The sequence below is a fragment of the Leptonotus elevatus genome, chromosome 5, assembly GCF_054856555.1.
Source record: "Leptonotus elevatus isolate MCC_2025b chromosome 5, RoL_Lele_1.0, whole genome shotgun sequence".
Taxonomy (NCBI): Eukaryota; Metazoa; Chordata; class Actinopteri; order Syngnathiformes; family Syngnathidae; genus Leptonotus; species Leptonotus elevatus.
This window is the reverse complement of record NC_141243.1, coordinates 23,806,497-23,825,439: the sequence shown is the minus strand read 5'-3', so window position 1 is coordinate 23,825,439 and position 18,943 is coordinate 23,806,497. Positions and strand designations below refer to the sequence as shown.

The following is an 18,943-nucleotide window of genomic DNA, read 5'->3' as shown; positions in this document are numbered from 1 at the left end:
GAAACAAACATCTGAACAGTAAATAAATAACAACTCAACCCAGTTATAAAATTGAATTCAAAATTATTACACAAAATGTTTTTTATCAATGTTACCTTATACACCCCCATCCTGGACAGTAGGCTACCTCACTCATTCTCAAACCGCGGTACGAAGACCAAGAGTGGTATGTGGGTTCCTTCTAGTGGTACATGAAAGAATCACTGCTAAAGTGCAGTTGAGTTTCATTTAACTCAGAGGTCTGGGCTTATTTAGCGCTTTTTACACCATATGGTGCTCAAAGAACTTCACAATGTCAAGATCATTGTAATTCAGGAGCCACTTTCACCCAAATTTGTTCTCACATGGGCCACTCCAGTATGTCCGTAGCTTAATAAACTACAAATAACGACGGTCAAAATCGTCCTTTTTTGGGGGGAGGATCGGTAATTAAAAGGACAATTTATTATTATCTTTCCATAGAGTAATCTGCCATTTCTTAACAAGAATGAGCGCAACATTTTTGTATTAAATTCTGAGTAGCAGCCGAATTTCAGAATGCCATTTAAGTGGTCATTAGCGCCCCTTCCAGTGGACAACATTTTAGTCAAAAAGTGCACTTTTTTTCTGTCCTTTTGGGCTAGGTTGGAGATGCGATTCTGGCCCATGGGACGTACGTTTGACACACCTGATTTGACCTGTAAGTTCAACACATTTTAATTTGGTTGTTAAAAACCGTTCATTAACATTTTTTTTTGTACAACACCCATGTTTCAATCTGTAAGTGTGCAGCCAAGAGGGTAATGAACTAAAAAGTATATATGTTCCAATTAGCTTTCAGTTGTACACCTTGTTTAGAAACATCAAAAAGCTCAGCAACACGGGATGAGACCAGCGTCTAATCAGTTGCTACTCGTATTCCTTTCTGTGACTAAAATAAATGGAATGAATAGAAAAATCAAGGACAACGTGGGTATGCTTGCATAACGTTCACATTTATTTGGTTTTTATTTCCTAACACATTCTAAACATGCTTTTAACACATAATGGATCACATTCTTCACAGGTAGTTAAAGTAACAAGAGCAGACAAGATTTCTGAAGAGAAAAACACGAAGCAGTTTCCATTGTCTGTTCACAGTAAACAACAGTGTGTAAATCATTGTATTCCCTGAGATATTTCATTTTTCAATTCTTTTTATTTCAGTTTCCAGACTCTCCTTGCCTTGTGCTCCTGTAAAAAAGGCTATGAATGTGTTGAATCACTGGGGTTGGACACATTATAGACAGAGATACAGCAAACGCAACATATGACAGGCAAATCCAAATTTAGTATACATAAAGAGAAAACATTCTACATTTAAATGGTGACAGATTTGTGGCATTAAAAACTGAGTAAAACGAGCTCTGCACTCATATACAGTACGCAGAGGTCAGAAAACCTAATATTGGGCCAATACCGGGCCTTATTTAGGCATTTTAGAATCAGAACTAGAAATTAGAAGAATAGGAAATTGCCATTCATTTCACACAATTTCGAGAAAAAAATCTATAATGGGACATATATGTCTTGATCTGTCATTGTTTTTTGGGGGGAACTTTAATGTATCAAAAGTACTAGTGGTATCGGTTACTTGGTATCGGTGACTACTCAAGGGTTGAGTAGTTATACTGGTATTGGTCTGAAAAAAAAAAGGGGTATTGAACATCTTGAGTTAATATCTTTATGAGCAAGTAAAGCTGCAGCCTCAATTCAGAAGCCCGTATGAGTCCAAACCCAGTGATAACACCGCAGCAGTCTCGTGGTCTCGAGCCATAGCGCCAGGGTCACTCGACTGAGTGGAAGCATGTAAACACAAGATGTCAGCGCGACCACAATTACAATCCCTGATTGATAATCGATCACAAGCAGCATCAGATATGATAAGCAGCCACATTGTGAACACTGTGTTACCTTGAACAGCAATCCTGTAGCCCCCCCCCCCCCCCACCCCTTAAAAAAAACAACAACAACACTGGCATATCATGTATACATACAACCAACCGCCATTCGCAAGATAGTGAGCTGTTTAAAAAAAAGGTCAACACAGTAAAATAAAGCATTGCACGAGGGCGGCTTCACGTGAATAACAATCAGTACGCTGACATTGTCATGGACATTCTTTCATCTTTGGTTTTGGATTCACGATAACAGGGCAGAAGAGAAAACAAAAGATGACGATAATTGAAAATGAAACAAAGCTTAACAAGAATCCCTGAAAATAGAGATTAGAATATGTGTTGTGTTGCAGCCAGGTCAGGATAAATGAGCGGCTGAGACAAACAGCAGCAAGTGTGAGGTAGAGAGGAACATGCAGCAACATGCTTACAAAGTTACAAAATCAGGTTTGAAGCACTTTCATAAATCTGAGAGGTCACTGGCTGAGATAAGCGACAAATTAATGAATCCAATAAATAAAGACAAAAAAATCACCTATTTGCTGTGTAAATAAAATGATGACAAAGAGGTAGTTTCAGCACAGATATTGCAAATGACATTTTCCTTGTGGAAAAAAAAACAACAAACAAAAAAGAAAAACCCATAATCACGTGTATTAGATTATAACTGAAATTGGCAGTAAGGTAGTGGCGTTGAGTTATTTGAGTTGCATAGCAGGATGCTACATGAAAGGAAAAAACTCCCTTCAGATCTTTTTCCACAGTCAGATCTCAGATGTGTGTGATGTTCAATGCATTCCTCAAGTTACTTTGGTAGCGGCACTGTTTTTGGCCACCCTGAACTTTTCTCATCTCCTTCAACTGCATCAATATTGCTCTGCTGAGAGGCCTGTGCGGCTGCCTATGCAGGTTAGTGGAGCTCAGTGGGGTCCTTTGCATTTAACATGACACATCAATCAATGATGTTTCCAAATCCCTGAGATTATGTAGTTGAAAATGAGTGCTTCACCTCAGATCCCAAACTCCAAATTTGCCATAAAACAGCCATGCAGAAGAGATTTACAGGTACTTAATTGTGAATGACCATTGTGCTCGCTGTGTGTTAACAAAGAATCATAGGCATTTAAAAGGTCAGTTGAGGTTGAGGTTGAGGACAGAAAATAGACCTCAATCACATAATAATCACAAATCTATTGATGAGTCAATTTATAGCCTACATTTTTTTTACTGACTATCTGCATGGCTTCCACTGGAGTTGATGTGAAACAAGTACTTTGCTGCTGTAGAAAATACCAAATTGGAATCCCAAAACACCTGACTTTGAATCTAAACTAATACATGAAAGCATCCTAAACGTCAGTAATGTTGCATAAAGTGTGTCTGACATCACATCACCTGAGTAACACTTTCATAAACTGTTGTGCACAAGGGAATGGATCTTAAATCAAGTCCACAAAAAAAGTTAAGAAACAGAAAATGAGGGGTTATCCTCACTCAAAAAAAGGACAATTAATACATGAGAAAAACAACAACCCAAAACATTAGGGAACAACTACATAGGTACTGTACATGAAAATGTAAAAAAAAAAATTAAAAGAAGAAAAGAGAACATTTGAAAGAGAAACACTGCACTGCTGTTGTGGTGGTGTTAAGGCTGCAGATGCACACGGATATGTGGCTGAAAACGGCAACATTGGGACAAGCAAACATTCTGCAGATGCTTCTCGCAATCACACCCTCAGCTCACATCCACTCCCTGTGTTTCACTTTCAAACTACATCCACTTTCACCTGCATGAAGGGGGCAGGACGCGACCCTCATGCAAATCAAGCGGAAACATTATCCTACACAGGACTTCCTATGTCCTGAAAACTACATCTACTAACACAACAAGCACATCAGCATGGTCACTGGAGTAACTCATGAATGCAATACATAACACTCACTTTACCCTGTTTCGATCCAGGCCAATAGGGACCTGAGAGAGGAACACACTGGGTGGGCAGTGGCCGAGGTCAAGGTCTCTGAACGTCACCGATGTGTGCAAAAAAAGAGAGTCGTTGCAATGACTGCATTTCAAATGGTTTGCACAGAATGAAACTGCTCAAAACTGGAGACGCCACAGAAGACGCTCAAGCAGTTCAAAAATTAAAGACCATTTTCGACAATAATGTGCATATCCATCACAGAGAGCAAGGACCACAGGTCTAGTCAATGCTCCAAACCAATCACACTAAAATCATATCAGCACATCATAAAATGATTATCTGCAATCTTTTGTGGCTGAACTTGAATCAGCACATCAACATTCATTTCCTCGTCCGTAGAGTCAATCGTCCCAATCAAACTTACTGTACACCAGTTAGACAGTAACTGAGACAAGGTTGGGTTCAGGACTAATCCAATCGTCTACTGGTTTTGGGTCTGTGCAAAAACATGATTGGACTCGACAGGACCTGATAAAAGTCTAATAAAAGCAAAAGTCTTTGCTAGGCCGATAGGCAAAGGGGTCTTTTCATGACAACTGGCTCATTAAATTCTTCAAATAGAGCTCTTGATCAGTTGTTAGTTTCCCCCCAAATGATATGAAATCATATCTGCTGAATGCATTTGTGGGTGCAGATTTAGCAGCATTTAGGAGGAAATCTGGCAATGTGCTCATCTGTCCATCAGAGGGTCTGCCCTCTGACTAAGATTGATTCATTTCTTATACTTATCCTTCATTGACAAGAAATGTTTTGTTGAGCTATCAGCTCCATACCCATCAATGGGAATTTGAATTAAAAAAAAAAAAAAAAAAAGTATTGCATAATACTTTGGTCAATAAAACAAAAAAAACGAGGAAAAAAAACCTAGCTATCCTCCCTTACCCTTGCAATAAAGCCTTACATCCCAAGTCTATGATTGTAAAAAATACCCGTATATTCCTTTTCCAAAGAAGATCCCACTGATGCAAATAGCTGTCACCTTTACTCATGGAATGTTACGCCTCCCACAAGCAGAATGTCCTAGAGTCCATGCAGCTACAGTAGCTAATATTTGTCTCTATCTGGTATTTTCCATGTAATACAACATGGTTTGATTTGCACAGCTCCTTTGAACATCCAGACTCTGATTGAGGTGCCAAAGCATCCACTGGAATTTTGTATAAGACTGGGCAACTCTTTATTAACACCACGAAAATAGCAAAAACATCTTCCTGAGGTAGTCTCAAAACACTTGTCTCGTGTGTCTATCTTCCCCCATCTGCATAAAATAAACTCTTTTTTTCTTTTTAGTCTAGCTCTACCAATGGCAACACTGACACATTGAGCAAACTGGATACACACTTGTAAACTCCAAAGACCAATGCATCTATGAGCATTTGTTTTGTACAGAAGCATGTGCACAGTGTAAATCAGCATACATTCAGCTCTGTCGTGTAATAAATATAAAAAGAAAAAGTCATTAAAAACAAACTAGCTGCTTGTCACATTCATTAGAGGTGAGACCGTTCCCTCGCCTTGAGGGGTGTGAGATTGGGGAAGGGGCGAGGGGGGTGGTTAGGGTCAGGGAGGTCTCTAATTTCCAGAGGAGCCGGTCACACAGGGTGACGGGCCGATCCTGTAGCTGGTCAAGGTGGATTTGCAGGAGTGCAAGACTGCTTTGAACAAGAGGGGGAGCTGCTCCAGAGGAACACTGACCAGCTTCCCTGAAAACACACACAACTGGCTTAGCTTTCCTTTTGCTCAGAGGACAAAGCAAAACAACATTGCATAGAGCTCTGGAAGTGGATTTTTAGAACAGTTTCCTTATTTGTGTTTTTCAGCAATCGAGCATCTTAAAAAAAACAACTGTTCATTGTCGTTATCATTCTGGCCTTACCTGCTATACATCGGATCTCTGGCAGACACATCATGATCTCAGGAAAGCGTTTGGGCTGGTGCGGGTACTTATACTCAGTATAGTCCTGACACACATACCAGTAGCGCTTGTTCAGCTGCTCAAGCTGAGAGGTGTTTGATAGTCCTCTGATATCTGCAGAGTCGCAAAAAGCATATCACAGACATGAGGAATACAGCGCAGATTTACAGTCAGAGAATTAGGGCCAGTGAAGAGAAAAAAAAGAGGGTTGGCAGGATTTTCCCTATATTCTCAGAATTTTGACTTTAAAGTGGGAATTATGACTTTATTCACAGTATTCTGACTTTGAAGTGAGAATTATGATTTTAATCTGAGAAGTCTGACTTTAAAGTGAGAATTCTCACTTGATCTCTTTAAATATCAGAATTCTGACTTTAAAGTGAGAATTCTCACTTTAATCTCAGAATTCTCACTTTAAAGTGAGAATTTTCACTTTGTGACGTAAAGCTATGTATTGCGGGGGGAAGTCAGAAACGCTGAGAATAAAATCAGAATTCTGACTTTAAAGTCAGAATGCTGAGAATAAAGTCAGAATCCTGCCAACCTTTTTTTTCTCTTCACTGGCCCTAATCCTCTTCTGTACAGATTAAACAAATAAAGCGACAATGATGTTTGCTCTGGTACCTTGGTTTAGGAAGTTGATTGCTTTCATGCAGGCATACTCCTCATTGCTGATCTTCAACTGGTGGAATTTGCGAAATAGATATATCAGCCTTTCCATCACCTCCATGCCGTCCTCACTGAAACTGAGGAATAGCATGGATAATTTATTGTAAGGCCTATTTTCACAAGCCATGCATAAAAAAACAGGCTAATGAGGATTTCATCAGTTTGTAAAAGTAGAATACAGCTCACCAAACATTATTCTTATCTAGCTCATCAGAGCAACATAGAAATAGGAGCTGCCACTTTAAATCTTACATTCACTGCTAAAACGCCAGAGTACAAACTGAGGCATCAGCGTGGTGCTGTATATTAAAAGGAAGTGTGTCATGAGGTTAGATAATTCCAGCCTGATTTACACTGAGCCAAACCCCCACACATCCTTTATTACCAATAGTGTGAGACATAACATCACATGCCAGACAGATGGTGCTAGCCACAGCTCTACATTGGGGAGTCGTCCTGTTCATGGACTGCTTCGCTGGCCCCATTCCAATTATATTTTTCTCAAATATTTTGGAGATATAGAACTAACAGACTAGAACGTCTGGCTGTTTCGGAAGAGTTGTTGCTGTGATGTGTACTTTCATTCTTGGTAAAATAAGGGTTGGCCATTACAGTATCCGAAAAGCTGACATTAAAAACAATCACACCTCACCCCCCTTAAAAAACAAAACTAAAAACAGTAGGAGGCAATAACAGCCAGTAGATAGTATAAAATAAAGTTGCGTATAGTATAAAATGCCAAATGAAGGAAGTGGAACAAGCTTTTAGAATATGGCTCTTACAGTCTCTATCAGATTTGTTACAATGACTATCACAATATGCTTTCCAATATAACACAACTAGTGATGCCAGGTGCCAGATTATTGATGGTACATCGTACAGACGGACAAATTATCGTACAAATACGATAGTTATAGTACACTTGGCAACGGGCGAAGGCAGGTCTAGACCACTTATCTGGGGTACTCACGTACCCTTAAAGTAAATCGAAGCAACCCCTAACTATTTTATACTTTTATGCATATTTTTAATACTTTACCATCCATCCATCCATCCATCCATCCATCCATCCATCCATCCATCCATCCATCCATCCATCCTCTACCACTTATCCAGGATTGGGTCACAGGACTGGCAGCTTTAGCAGGGAAGCGCAGACTTCCCTCTCTCCAGCCACTTGGTCAAACTCTTCCAGCGGATTCCGAGGTATTCCCAGGCCAGCAAGGAAACATAATCTATCCAGTGTGTCCTGGGACATCCTCATGCCCGGAACACCTCACCAGGGTGGTATTGAGGCGGTATCCTAACCAGATGCCTGAGCCACCTATACGGGATCTTGTTCTTTCGGTCTTGACTGGTAAATTGAGAGCTTCGTCTTTTGGCACAGTTGCATCTTCACCATGACAGACCCATAAAGTGTCCACAGCACAGCAGACGTTGCACCGATCTGCCTGTCAATCTCCCGCTCTTCACTTGTGAACAAGACCCCAGATCCTTGAACTGGGCACTCCACCCGTTTCCAACTGAGGACCATGGTCTTGAATTTGGAGGTGCTGATTTTCATCCCAGCTGCTTCACACTCACCTGTGAAATGCTCCAGTAAAAGTTGGAGATCGCGGCTTGAAGAAGCAAACAGTGCCACATCATCTGCAAAAAGTGACGCAATCCTGAGGCCAGCCCCTAAACGCTACCTCTGCACCTGCACCTAGAAAATTCTGTCCATAAAGGTTGTGAACAGAATCTGTCACAAAGAGTTCAACTCACACTGGAAACAAAGCACACATACCAGCGCCAAACTCTAAAACCAGTCGCACAGTGATTGGAAGACCCAAAGCACCACCAACAGAACTCCCAGAGGGCCTTGGACAATTGCCTGCTCCATGACCACAAAGCACATGTAGACAGGTTGGCCTAATTCCCATGCACCCTCAAGGACCCTGCCGAGGGTGTAGAGCTAGTCCTGGCTGGGATGATAACCAAATTGTTCCTCAATGTGTTAATGTGAGAATTGACTTCCTGACGAAACCTCCTCTCCAGCGCTCCAGAATAGACCTTACCAGATAGGCTGAGGAGTGTGCTAAGTCAATAGTTGGAACACATTCTCCGGTCCCCCTTCTTAAAAAGAGGAACCACCATCCTGATCTGCCAATCCCACAGGCACTGTCCATCGGGGACAAGTGATGTTGTAGAGTCATATCAAGCAGGACAGCCACACAACATCCAGGGCTTTTTCTAACGTTGGGGTTATCTCATCCGGCCCTGGGGCCTTGCCACTTTTTAAACACCTCGGTATGACTTCAACCTCAGGGATAGGAGAGGTGCAGACGCTGTCAGCACCCCAAAAGTTGCAATGCTAGATCTGGAGTAATAAAATAAACGCATGAAGAAACTATCTCTGTGTTTGTGTTACAGTACGTCAGCAAACAAGCTAACAAATTAGCTGTTTCTCAATTATTAATAGAGGAGTTCAAATGGAGCATGATCTAGCTGTTATCGTTGACCAAATTGTTGGGAAGAGTCATAGACTGGAATAAAAATATTCAACCCATAGACTGAAAATAAAGGGTTGCCACGCTGTCTTTTCCACAGCCGCTCACCCCTGCAGCTCGTCATCAGATGGTGTGTACTTGGCCGTGACATTGGCCAGGTCGCCGAAGATCTGGGCGCTGTATATTGTGAGGCAGGAGAGCAGGATGAGCTCCTGCCAAGTGGAGCTGAGCAGGCAGGTGTAGTCTTCAATGGAGAGCTCGCAAAAGAAAGGCAACTTCTTGATCCATGAGATTTGACGGAAGAGCAGCTCATCTGCCAGGCGACACAGCAAGGCAAACAGCTCCACCTGTGTAACTTTGTAGCTTATGTGGAAAAAAAAAGACAATTTAAAGAGGAGAGGGAGAATTATGCACACATTTAATGAAGATATTGTCATAGTGTGTAGCTCAGTTAATGAGACGTTACAATACAATGAATATGAACAATGTAAACCATATTTTGCCACAAACTAAAACAAAAATGAAAACATCTGACTTTCTTTGGTCCAGAGTCAGAATTGAGCCTGTTAAATCTTCTGCCTCATCTACCTGGAACAATGTACGGAATTACTTAAAATTTAACACATCTTATAATTCTGGGGGAATTCAATTCCAATAAGTTAAGTTGGATCTATTACTTTCAATGTGTAGTAAAATCCCATTCTTGTTTTTCTGTTGTGTGTGTGTATGAGATCATGTTTTATGTTTTATGTATTGTGTGTTTAATGTAACTATTTTTATATTGTGCTTCCGTCTTGGCTAGACAAGGTGCGAACAATTTGCCCCTCCTTCCACGACGATAAATTATTTTTCGAGGGCATCAAAATCAGCTGTTCGCTCAAGACATCCACTGTGCTGTGGCCAGGTCTCTCTTGGAAACGAGGTTTTAAATATTTACGTGGTTAAATGAAGTTTGTGAATTTAAATCAAAATGCTTGGACATTGTATGTGGGATAGGCTCCAGCACCCCCACCACCCTTGTGAGGAATAAGCAGTTTGGAAAATGGCTGTAGCGTATGTATGTGGCGGCCCCCAGTGGTCAGAGTTGGGAACAAAATTGTTTAAATTATATATTGATTATTTATTAAATGATTATCACTTAATGAAATGTGTGCTTTATACAGATGACACAAATATTTTGGTTTCTGCCCACGGGCCTTGAGTTTGACACCTGTGCTGAAGCAGGTTGGTCAACTGTAATGCATGCCCTCCAAGACAGTATTAGCTCGCTACGGTGACATTGTATGGACGCAAAAATGAAGTTTAATATATCAACAATGTGGTTCGCGACTTCTGTAAATACACATTAACAGTGCTGCATGAGCCAGGCACAATAGGGTAGATGCCACGGACTTCAGAGTTTCGCAAATCAGTGTCGTTTCCGGCCACTAATGGCCGTTTTCCAACACTAGCACCCACCCCTGCGCCGCCCATCGGCGGAAGCGCGCAGGGCGTCTCAACTCTCTGAAATGCTTCGGACAACTGAGACAGACACATTACACACTTGCACCCGTCGACGGGAATGCGCAACTGAGGGGCACAAAGGCGGAAGTGCACGAACTGGGACGCGGCCCACACGTCGCAAACAGGAAACGGAAACAAAGCTAATGTGTGAAAACCAGGAAGTCGGAAGTCCCGCCTCCTCCGTGGCATATACCCCATTGTTAACATTGCACATTTTACACTGCATTACAATGTGCACAACATTGTAGGACTGTACATTCGTTACAAAATTGTTTTACCTCTAGATATTTTGAATGTTTTCTTCTGGATAGTTGTGTTTTATTGTATGTTTAATATTTTTTTCTTGATTTTTTGAATATTGATTTTCTCAGCCTATATTACTTTTTTCAATTGAGAAAAAACATTTGTGGTGTGACTATTAATCATATTGAGTAATAATGGTTTGTAGGACAAGGTGGCTGTGTCCAGTCTGCTTGACCCTGTCATTACTATTGAAGGTGCCAATGTTTGTTCACCAGGGGATGTTTTGTTCTTACTTTTTACAAGTTTCGGCCCAGCATTTACACTGCTTGAATGTGAGACAGTTATATGTTTATTTTTTCAATTTACTGTATTCTTATTCTGAAAATATGTTTTCTTTCCTTGTTCTGGGAACTCTCCACAAGGTTGTGAATTCAAAATAACATTGTGAGTTCACATATAGGCCTGACATTTATTTGTATGTTTAGGCACATGTTTGTTGGAACCTTCTCTAAAGTATTTCTGTGAAGTTAGGTGCAGGAAATTGATCAAAACTAAGCCGAATAAATTATTTCATGAACACGTTCCATATCAAGTAACAAACATTATTTTATTAGTGTAGATTGATATTGTGTATATACAGTATATTTATATATAAATATAATTCTATATCAATTGATTTAGTTCATAATGAAAAAGAGATTGGGGTATGATTAAATAAGTATTTTACTTCTTCCTACTCTTTTTCGAGCATGCTAATGTCAGTATGGTTTTCTTATTTTTCCTTAATTTATTATTGAATATTTTTTGTTTTATTTAGATTTTGTTGAGTTTACTGTTTTGTTATGTTTAATGTTTGAAATAAAGATTTTAATCAAAAACAGTGACTCGGCAATACCTAATGGAACAAAATTAAAACAGAATATGTACACAATATAATGTGATAGTTTCAGCAGGGTACTATTTCCTGTTGGGCCAAATATGTGTACTCACCCATCTTCTATGAGCATAGGGGTGGCCAGGGGGGCCAGGTCTTCTGCTGCTACCAGCTGCAGCACTAATGGATGGGACTGTGGGTAAAGGCTGCGCGGCTGGGGGGCCAGCAGGCCCGACTGGGCAGCATAACTGAAGAGGTGTGGCAGGAGCTGGTAGTGAGTTGACATGGAGGTGTTGATGTATTGATCTCTGAGGGCTGCTGTATAGCCATTCATCTCGACGGAGCGACTGTAAAAAGTAAAGGAGCAATTAACAAAAGATATCTTTTACTATACTTCGAAGTTCATGTTTGTGTATTCACAATGACAATGACATTCTCTAACGCAAATTAAAGCTTGATAGCATTCAACCTTATTCTAGAGGGAAGTGGGATCTATTCCACTGAACACAAAAATTTACACAGTTCTCTACCTGCATGCCATGGCGCATTCCACATTGGCATTTTGTTATTCGGGTCTACTTTATCTTAGATTGTATTTGATAAGACAAATATGACTATTTCTCTGATTAGTTATCAGCTGCAAAGCTGAGGAGATAAAGCCTCGTATATAAAATGGGGCTAAAATAAATACTGCCACGCAAGGGCCTCGACGTTATTTGTCCTTGTTGAGTAAAGATAGACAATGCACGCGTCTCCATTACAAGAAGAGCTGATAGTGCAGCGAGTTCTTTATGTTTGATGTCATCACCATGCCTGAAGAGCCACAAACTAAGGCATTCTTCATGCAAAGAATATTTTAATTCAAGTCTATGGAGATGAATGCGGTATTAAGACTGTCAGGGCCGGCTCATTATCTCAGTGACGGACCGAGTGGCGGTGATGTGCAATGAAGTGGATGAGACAAGCAACTAACTTGGATGACAGCGTGGAGGCAGGTGACGGCTGGTTGCCCTCCGAAGCTCCGTTGCTGGGAGAGCTGTGGTCGCTGTCGCCGTTGTTGCCCCATGTGTGCTCCGGGGCATCCTCCTTGAATTCTTGGCCTGACATGATGCGCTCAATCTCCTCCTCTGTGATCTGAAACACACAGTGTGAATATGGGGGAAGTTTACAGCATGTCCTTTTGACCAAAAGCACAGAGTAGCTCAGTTCCATTAATTAGCATGTACTACAAGGACTGTGCTTTTCACTCAAATGTTCAGGAGCAAGGACGCTGTCACACAATGAAGGACCTTGAGAGAAAAAAACTAAATTGTGTGAAACAACCGTGTGTGTGTGTGTGTGTGTAGTGCGTACACAATTAAAAACGCATATCCATGCGAGAGAACTGACAAAACGCTATATTTAAGAAATGAGTATGTCATGAGTGCATTTGAAATTTTCTGTCCAAGGTCAATTTAGTTTCAGACCATATACTGAAACAGCAATTCATGTCTTCTCAATGGAATAAATTATTATGCCTTTTAATGCATGCCAACATGTCAGTTTTTCTTCCTTATATCCAATGAATTGAGCTGGAATGAATTGAGCACATCTCCACTTCTCTCCTCAATTGTGTGTTGGTGTTACTTAGCCTCATGTCTCACTTTTTATTTCCTAACCATTTGCACTCTCGCCAAAGCCACACTGAATAGAGAATACTGTACTAATATAGTGATGATACAAGGTCAAGGTTTACTATCATTACATACTTGACAAGCATCCTCCTATCAACTCTACTGCAGCTACGGTTCTCCACTATTTAAGTGTATGCTCTCATCATTATGCAAGCAACAAAATCCTGGCTTCAATTTGAATGTGAATATTGTTTACAGTACAATAAAGCTCAGGGATGTTCTAGAGAGAAAATCTTTAGTTGTAATTGTTAAGTGTCATCTTATTTACCTGAACCGGCCCAATGCTTTTGTTCCTCCCTCCTGGCATGCCGTCCTCTCTGATTGCTGTGTTCGGGGGAAAAAAGAAAGAAATAATAATGACAATAAAAATGGTTATTGTTCATTTCAATATTATGATCAGTAGTGGCATAGTGATTATAAATACTTTAGCTCTATCTAGTGGCTGAAACTAAACTCTCAAAGAATAATGCAAAAGTTTACTGTCATGTGAAATGTCTTCCAGTTCTAAATATAGACTTTTGTGTTTTGGTTGGCATGGCGAAAGGGGTTTTCTTTTAAACCGGTACCATTTGGAAGATGTTTATCTAGTAAGAGTCAATCAAATACATTTCTTGAGTCAAGAAGTGCATCTTGTGATCAAAGTCCTTGGGAAATCTAATGTTCTCCAGCCATCGGGCTTGACAGGTTACTAGTAGTGTGATTCACAATTTATCCATAAGGGGGCAGTAAAGAACTGAGAAAAGCATTCATTGAGTACTTTAACATTCTAAAGAGCCAATACATTTAACCACACATGTTGAAATATTACAGGAATATTGGAGCATATACATACATTAACTCAAAATTATTCATAAATCTTGTCTTTAAGTTAAATTTGATGGCTTTGAATGGCTGGAAATGTCAAATGGCTGACTGTACCTGTGTAAAAAAAGATACTGAACGTATGTGTCTTTTATATGAATATTATTGTTGTGTTAAATATAGAAAAGCACACAATGGTTAGTGAAACAACATGAGACAGAAGCAGCACATAAAAAAATGATGATGAGTCACAGTAAATTCTGTAAAGTAAATTTAACTCTAAACTGAATCTATTTGGTCCCACTCTAAATAGAGTAAAATTTACACTTGAAAGGAAGATTTAAAAGTCACCGTAAGGGTTGAGAAACAAACCCACAATTTCAGGTTCGGAGACAGCTGATCTACTCCCTGAGCCACACCTGTGTGTGAGTATATCACTCGTGTCAGCTGGAATCTTCGTAACTCCAAGTAGTGACCAAAAACAATGTTTCCTCTTGGATATAAGCAAACAGTAGTAGTGGCATAGCTCAGGTGGTAGTGTGGCAGACTCCAAAGCTGAAGGTCATTCCTCTACCCTTGAGGGACTGTTATTATTATTGGAATTTTTTATTTTACTCTCTTCCAAGTGTACATTTTACTCTAAAACCGAGTCTATTTGGTCCCACAGTAAAATTTACTTCACAGAATTTACGTTGTAGGTCTCAAACTCAGGTCCTCAAAGGCCACAGTCCTGCGTTTAGAGGTTTCCCTTCTCCAACACACCTGAATCAAATGATCATGAAGATCAGATTTCTTCAGCGCTTGCTGATGACCTGATCCGTTGAATCAGGTGTCACGGAGGAAAGAAACCTCTACAACTTGCAGAATTGCGGCACTCGAGGACCGGAGTTCGAGACTTTAGTTTTAGAGGTTTCCCTCATGCAACACGCCTGATTCAAATGATCAGCTCACCAGCAGGCTCTGCAGGAGTCTGATAATGATCCTGATCATTTGATTTAGGTGTGTAGGAGGAGGAAAACATGCAGGACTGGACATTGAGACTATGACTTCAATTGTGTCGCAATTACCTTAATAATTTGTTGCACAGTCTTTTGTGGCAATCAATGCAATACAGTTTCTGAAACTCTTAATGAGACTTTGGCACTTTTCGACACCCTGTTTTTGTCCATTCCTTGTGAGCAAACGGCTTCAGCTGTCTCAGATTTGAAGGGTGCTGACTCAAAGCAGCATATTTAGGCTCACTCAGTAGTCAGTAGATGTAGTCTGGACCATTTCAGACTACAAGTCCGATGTTTTTGCTTAGCTATTCGTGTCAGTTTTAGCTTTCTGTTGAGTGTTTTATTCTCTTGATGGACCCCTGTCTGCTGAGGCCAAACTTCCTGACATTGGGAAGCATATTTTGCTCCAGGATGCATTGTTATAGTCTTGAGATGATTAAATCTTTGTAGTCTGCAAAGATTGTACATAACTGAGGGTCCTTTTACGTTTCACAGTATTTTTTTTTTCATTTTGGCAGACTCCAGTCAACACGTTTAGTTGTAGTTTTTTCCTTCTTCAACAAAGGTTACGTACAGTATGTTCATGTGGGACAATGATTTTCTTGTTATCTAAATGTCTGTGTATATGAATCATGGTTACATGTCATGGTAATCTGCACAGGTTGAATCGAGAGCTGCTGCTGTTTTTTTCCCCTTTTTTCTTAATGTCCAAGGAAGCAGCGTCAACATTTACAAAAATATACCAACTCAAAAACGTTAGTGCATTGTAGTGTATTTACAGGTCTGGACTGGCCATCTGGCATACAGTGCAGATGCTCAGTGGGCTGGTGTCTTTTGGGGCCGATGCGGTACTATTTCCGTATTATCTTCCTTCATTTTACCACAAGAGACCGACCCACAATTTAGAGGGAGCAGTGTATTAATCTATTTAAACTGAAGCGGTGGTCAAAGGTCGGGCCGTGCCAGGCCAGTGGGCCTAGGTCAAAATGTCAGGGCCGATTTGTTTGTGCCAGTCCAGCCCTGTGTATTTGTAGATAATTGATGTTGAGCCTTGAATGTTACCATAAATAGGCGGCACATATTTACCTTTGCGGTTCATCCCCATTTGCAGACACTTGAGTAGGCGGCAATATTGGCAGCGGTTGCGTTGCTTGCGTGACATCTCGCAATTCTTGTCCCTGCTGCATCGGTACACGCGTTTGTTGCAAATGCTGCGCTTGAAGAAGCCTTTGCAGCCTTCACAGGAGATGATGCCATAGTGCAGGCCTGTGGCTCGATCTCCACAGATAAGGCAAGTACGTTGCTCAGCTGGATCATCTGCACAAGTTCAAAGAAAATACCCAAGAAAATAATCAATCTTCACTGGGAGGATTTTGTTGCCCCAAATCTTTTCCTAAAAAAAAAAAAAGTGGGCACAAAACCTCCTTCTAGGCATAAGTTTTTAATTGCGATTTTGGGGGTGGCTGGGGCTTAAGTGCTTGCCGGGCGCTAGCTAATCTAGTGGGATGTTATGCTACAACTCTCATTTTGTGAAAGTGGAGGTGTAATCAGCACAAAGACATACGTCTTGTGCATATTTTATTCAGGAGCTCTGTTGAGGATTTGTTTACAGTCTCACCTCTCTCTCCTCCAAACAACATCCATGATTATCACGTGTACAGGCAACAACCTCATACTAATTCCAGAATTATAAAATGTGTCATGAAGAAAAGAAATCCTCTTATTATTTCATGGTACTTTGCAGGTACATATGTACAGTGATGAAACATTCAGTCATTAAGATGGCAAGAAGAGAACAAGTCTTTGAAGTTGATATTTGGTGTAGCAGAGAATTAAGAGTGGATTAAAGAGAAACATCAGACTGCAGTCTGCACAGGAAATTTCTATACTCAACATGGTAGGTGCTCTGAAAATGATACGACAGCAGTTTGAGGAAACCATCAAAAAGCTTTTCTTAATCCCCCCACACACCATCTACCATCATGCTACATAATGCAGAGAACCAACTCTATAAGGAAGAACAGTTTTCATGAGGAGCATACGTAACACTACACATCATCATAGCATAGCAGATGAGTTGATTGATTGATTGATTGATTTTTAAATTTGGGCCACCACTTATCAGCAATGCTGTAATGCTTATTTCATTTACTACACTCATAACACTGCTGTATATTTGTGTTGCCAAATCATACACAAGGATCAAAATAAGTGGAACTTTTGCATTTTTGTAACTCATCAAAACACAGTGACTACCTTTAGATGCAATCAATAACCCTTTAAAAAAACAGAATATTGGCAATATTCCGGTTTTGAAAGACCATGTTAACGGCACAAAAATTACTGCTGTCAAAGTTAAAGCGTTAACTCATTAATTAATCGTCAAAAAAATATTGCATTAATCATGTACTAACGCAGATTAATCACACTATTTATTTTGACAGATGATCCTTTAGCTTGACAGCTTAGGTCTCTGCAGGAACAACGAGCGTGTGGCGTGTACTCTTGGCTTGACACTCTATGAAAGTGAAACTCAACCGCAATGCGAGTGCTGAGCGGGAGCGCGTGGCATGTCCTCTTTGTTACTGCAGATCCAAGCTTTGCTATGTGCTATGTTGTGTTCCGCAAGATAGCGCGGGCAGAAAAAGGAGCTATAGCGCGCTGGTCAGGTCAATGCCAAGGAACCAATCATAGGACGACGTAGGACATGCCACACTATGCGGTAAGACGAACCAAAATTCTGACGTGCCAGACCTTGGGACACTTCACGACCACGGCGGCAGTCATCCAATTATTGAGTATGTCATACTACTACACAGGCTGTGACGCATCAAGACAACTCAAAATTGGCCACAACATTGATTGTTTGTTTGTCTGTGACGCTTGTCGGGTCAAAATCAGGCTACATTCATGTAGTCTGACCATGGCATAAGATGCTCATATTTTGTGTTCTTCTTTTACAAGAACAATGAATTGAATTACAATGAAATACAATGAATTACAATTTACAATGCTAGTGGGAGGAGCTTACCAGTCACACCAGTTGGTAATTTCTGCTATTTGTTATTTAAACACGGTCAAAGCGGAAAGAAGGTGGTGGATTATCATTTCAGATCACTTTTTACCATTGACTCCACAATTTTGTATTTAAACGCAGATTTTTCACAAATACTAGTTAAGAATATTTTACAAATTGGCCATACGTAAATGACTACCATAAATATTTAGTAAATATATATACTAATAATTAGCAGTGAGGAAATTCATTTGAAAGTTGCAATACATATTCGATTATAACTAAAGATTAGCTTTAAATGTAAAAAGTTTAAGAGGTGAAAAGGAAAATGTAGTGATCTGACTATATTGTATTGGATATCCTGTAAATCAGTATGGCTTTCAGACAGAAATAATCTCTTACAGATTGAAGACTTGCATTCTGGGAAGAATCTGTGGCCTCAATCAATGCAACGTCTTCACTTATATGACACTTAATCTTGTTTAGTCTTCAAGTAAAAAAAAACACACACACACATTACAATTTGGATTAATAATATCCCCGTAATGTCATTTTCAAACGCTACAATTCAAAATAACAAATAACTGCTGGCTCATTTTACAAAATCTGTAAATCCGCAAAAAAAAAATTACGTTAAACACAGTTTGAGGAGGAGGATTACGTTTCTATGACTGATGTAAGGGTGTCTGTATGTTTGCCTTCCTCAAGATAGTGGAGGTGTTGCCACAACTAGAGGAGGGAAGGGATAGAGGGTGGTTGGGTTACACACAGGTCGGAAGCTACTGTCCAGCAGGTTAATGCTACCTGCCGGGCCGACAGATTAACCTGGAAATCTGATTAATCTAAGACATTTCTGTA

General features: G+C 40.2%; 1 protein-coding gene across 2 annotated transcripts in view; it reads right to left on the bottom strand.

Annotated features, from left to right (window-relative positions):
• Window positions 1-953: 953 nt before the first annotated feature.
• Window positions 954-18,943, bottom strand: part of nr6a1a (nuclear receptor subfamily 6, group A, member 1a) — a 130,431-nt gene continuing 112,441 nt past the window's right edge. For both annotated transcript variants that reach the window (XM_086076937.1, XM_086076938.1), the window contains 8 exons: window positions 16,156-16,386; window positions 13,539-13,594; window positions 12,571-12,731; window positions 11,714-11,944; window positions 9,086-9,340; window positions 6,444-6,565; window positions 5,781-5,933; window positions 954-5,607 (listed from right to left, as the gene is read on the bottom strand). In XM_086076937.1, the coding sequence (XP_085933063.1) occupies window positions 5,477-5,607; window positions 5,781-5,933; window positions 6,444-6,565; window positions 9,086-9,340; window positions 11,714-11,944; window positions 12,571-12,731; window positions 13,539-13,594; window positions 16,156-16,386 (1,340 nt within the window). In that variant the 3' untranslated portion in view covers window positions 954-5,476. The remainder of the gene's footprint in view (window positions 5,608-5,780; window positions 5,934-6,443; window positions 6,566-9,085; window positions 9,341-11,713; window positions 11,945-12,570; window positions 12,732-13,538; window positions 13,595-16,155; window positions 16,387-18,943) is intronic.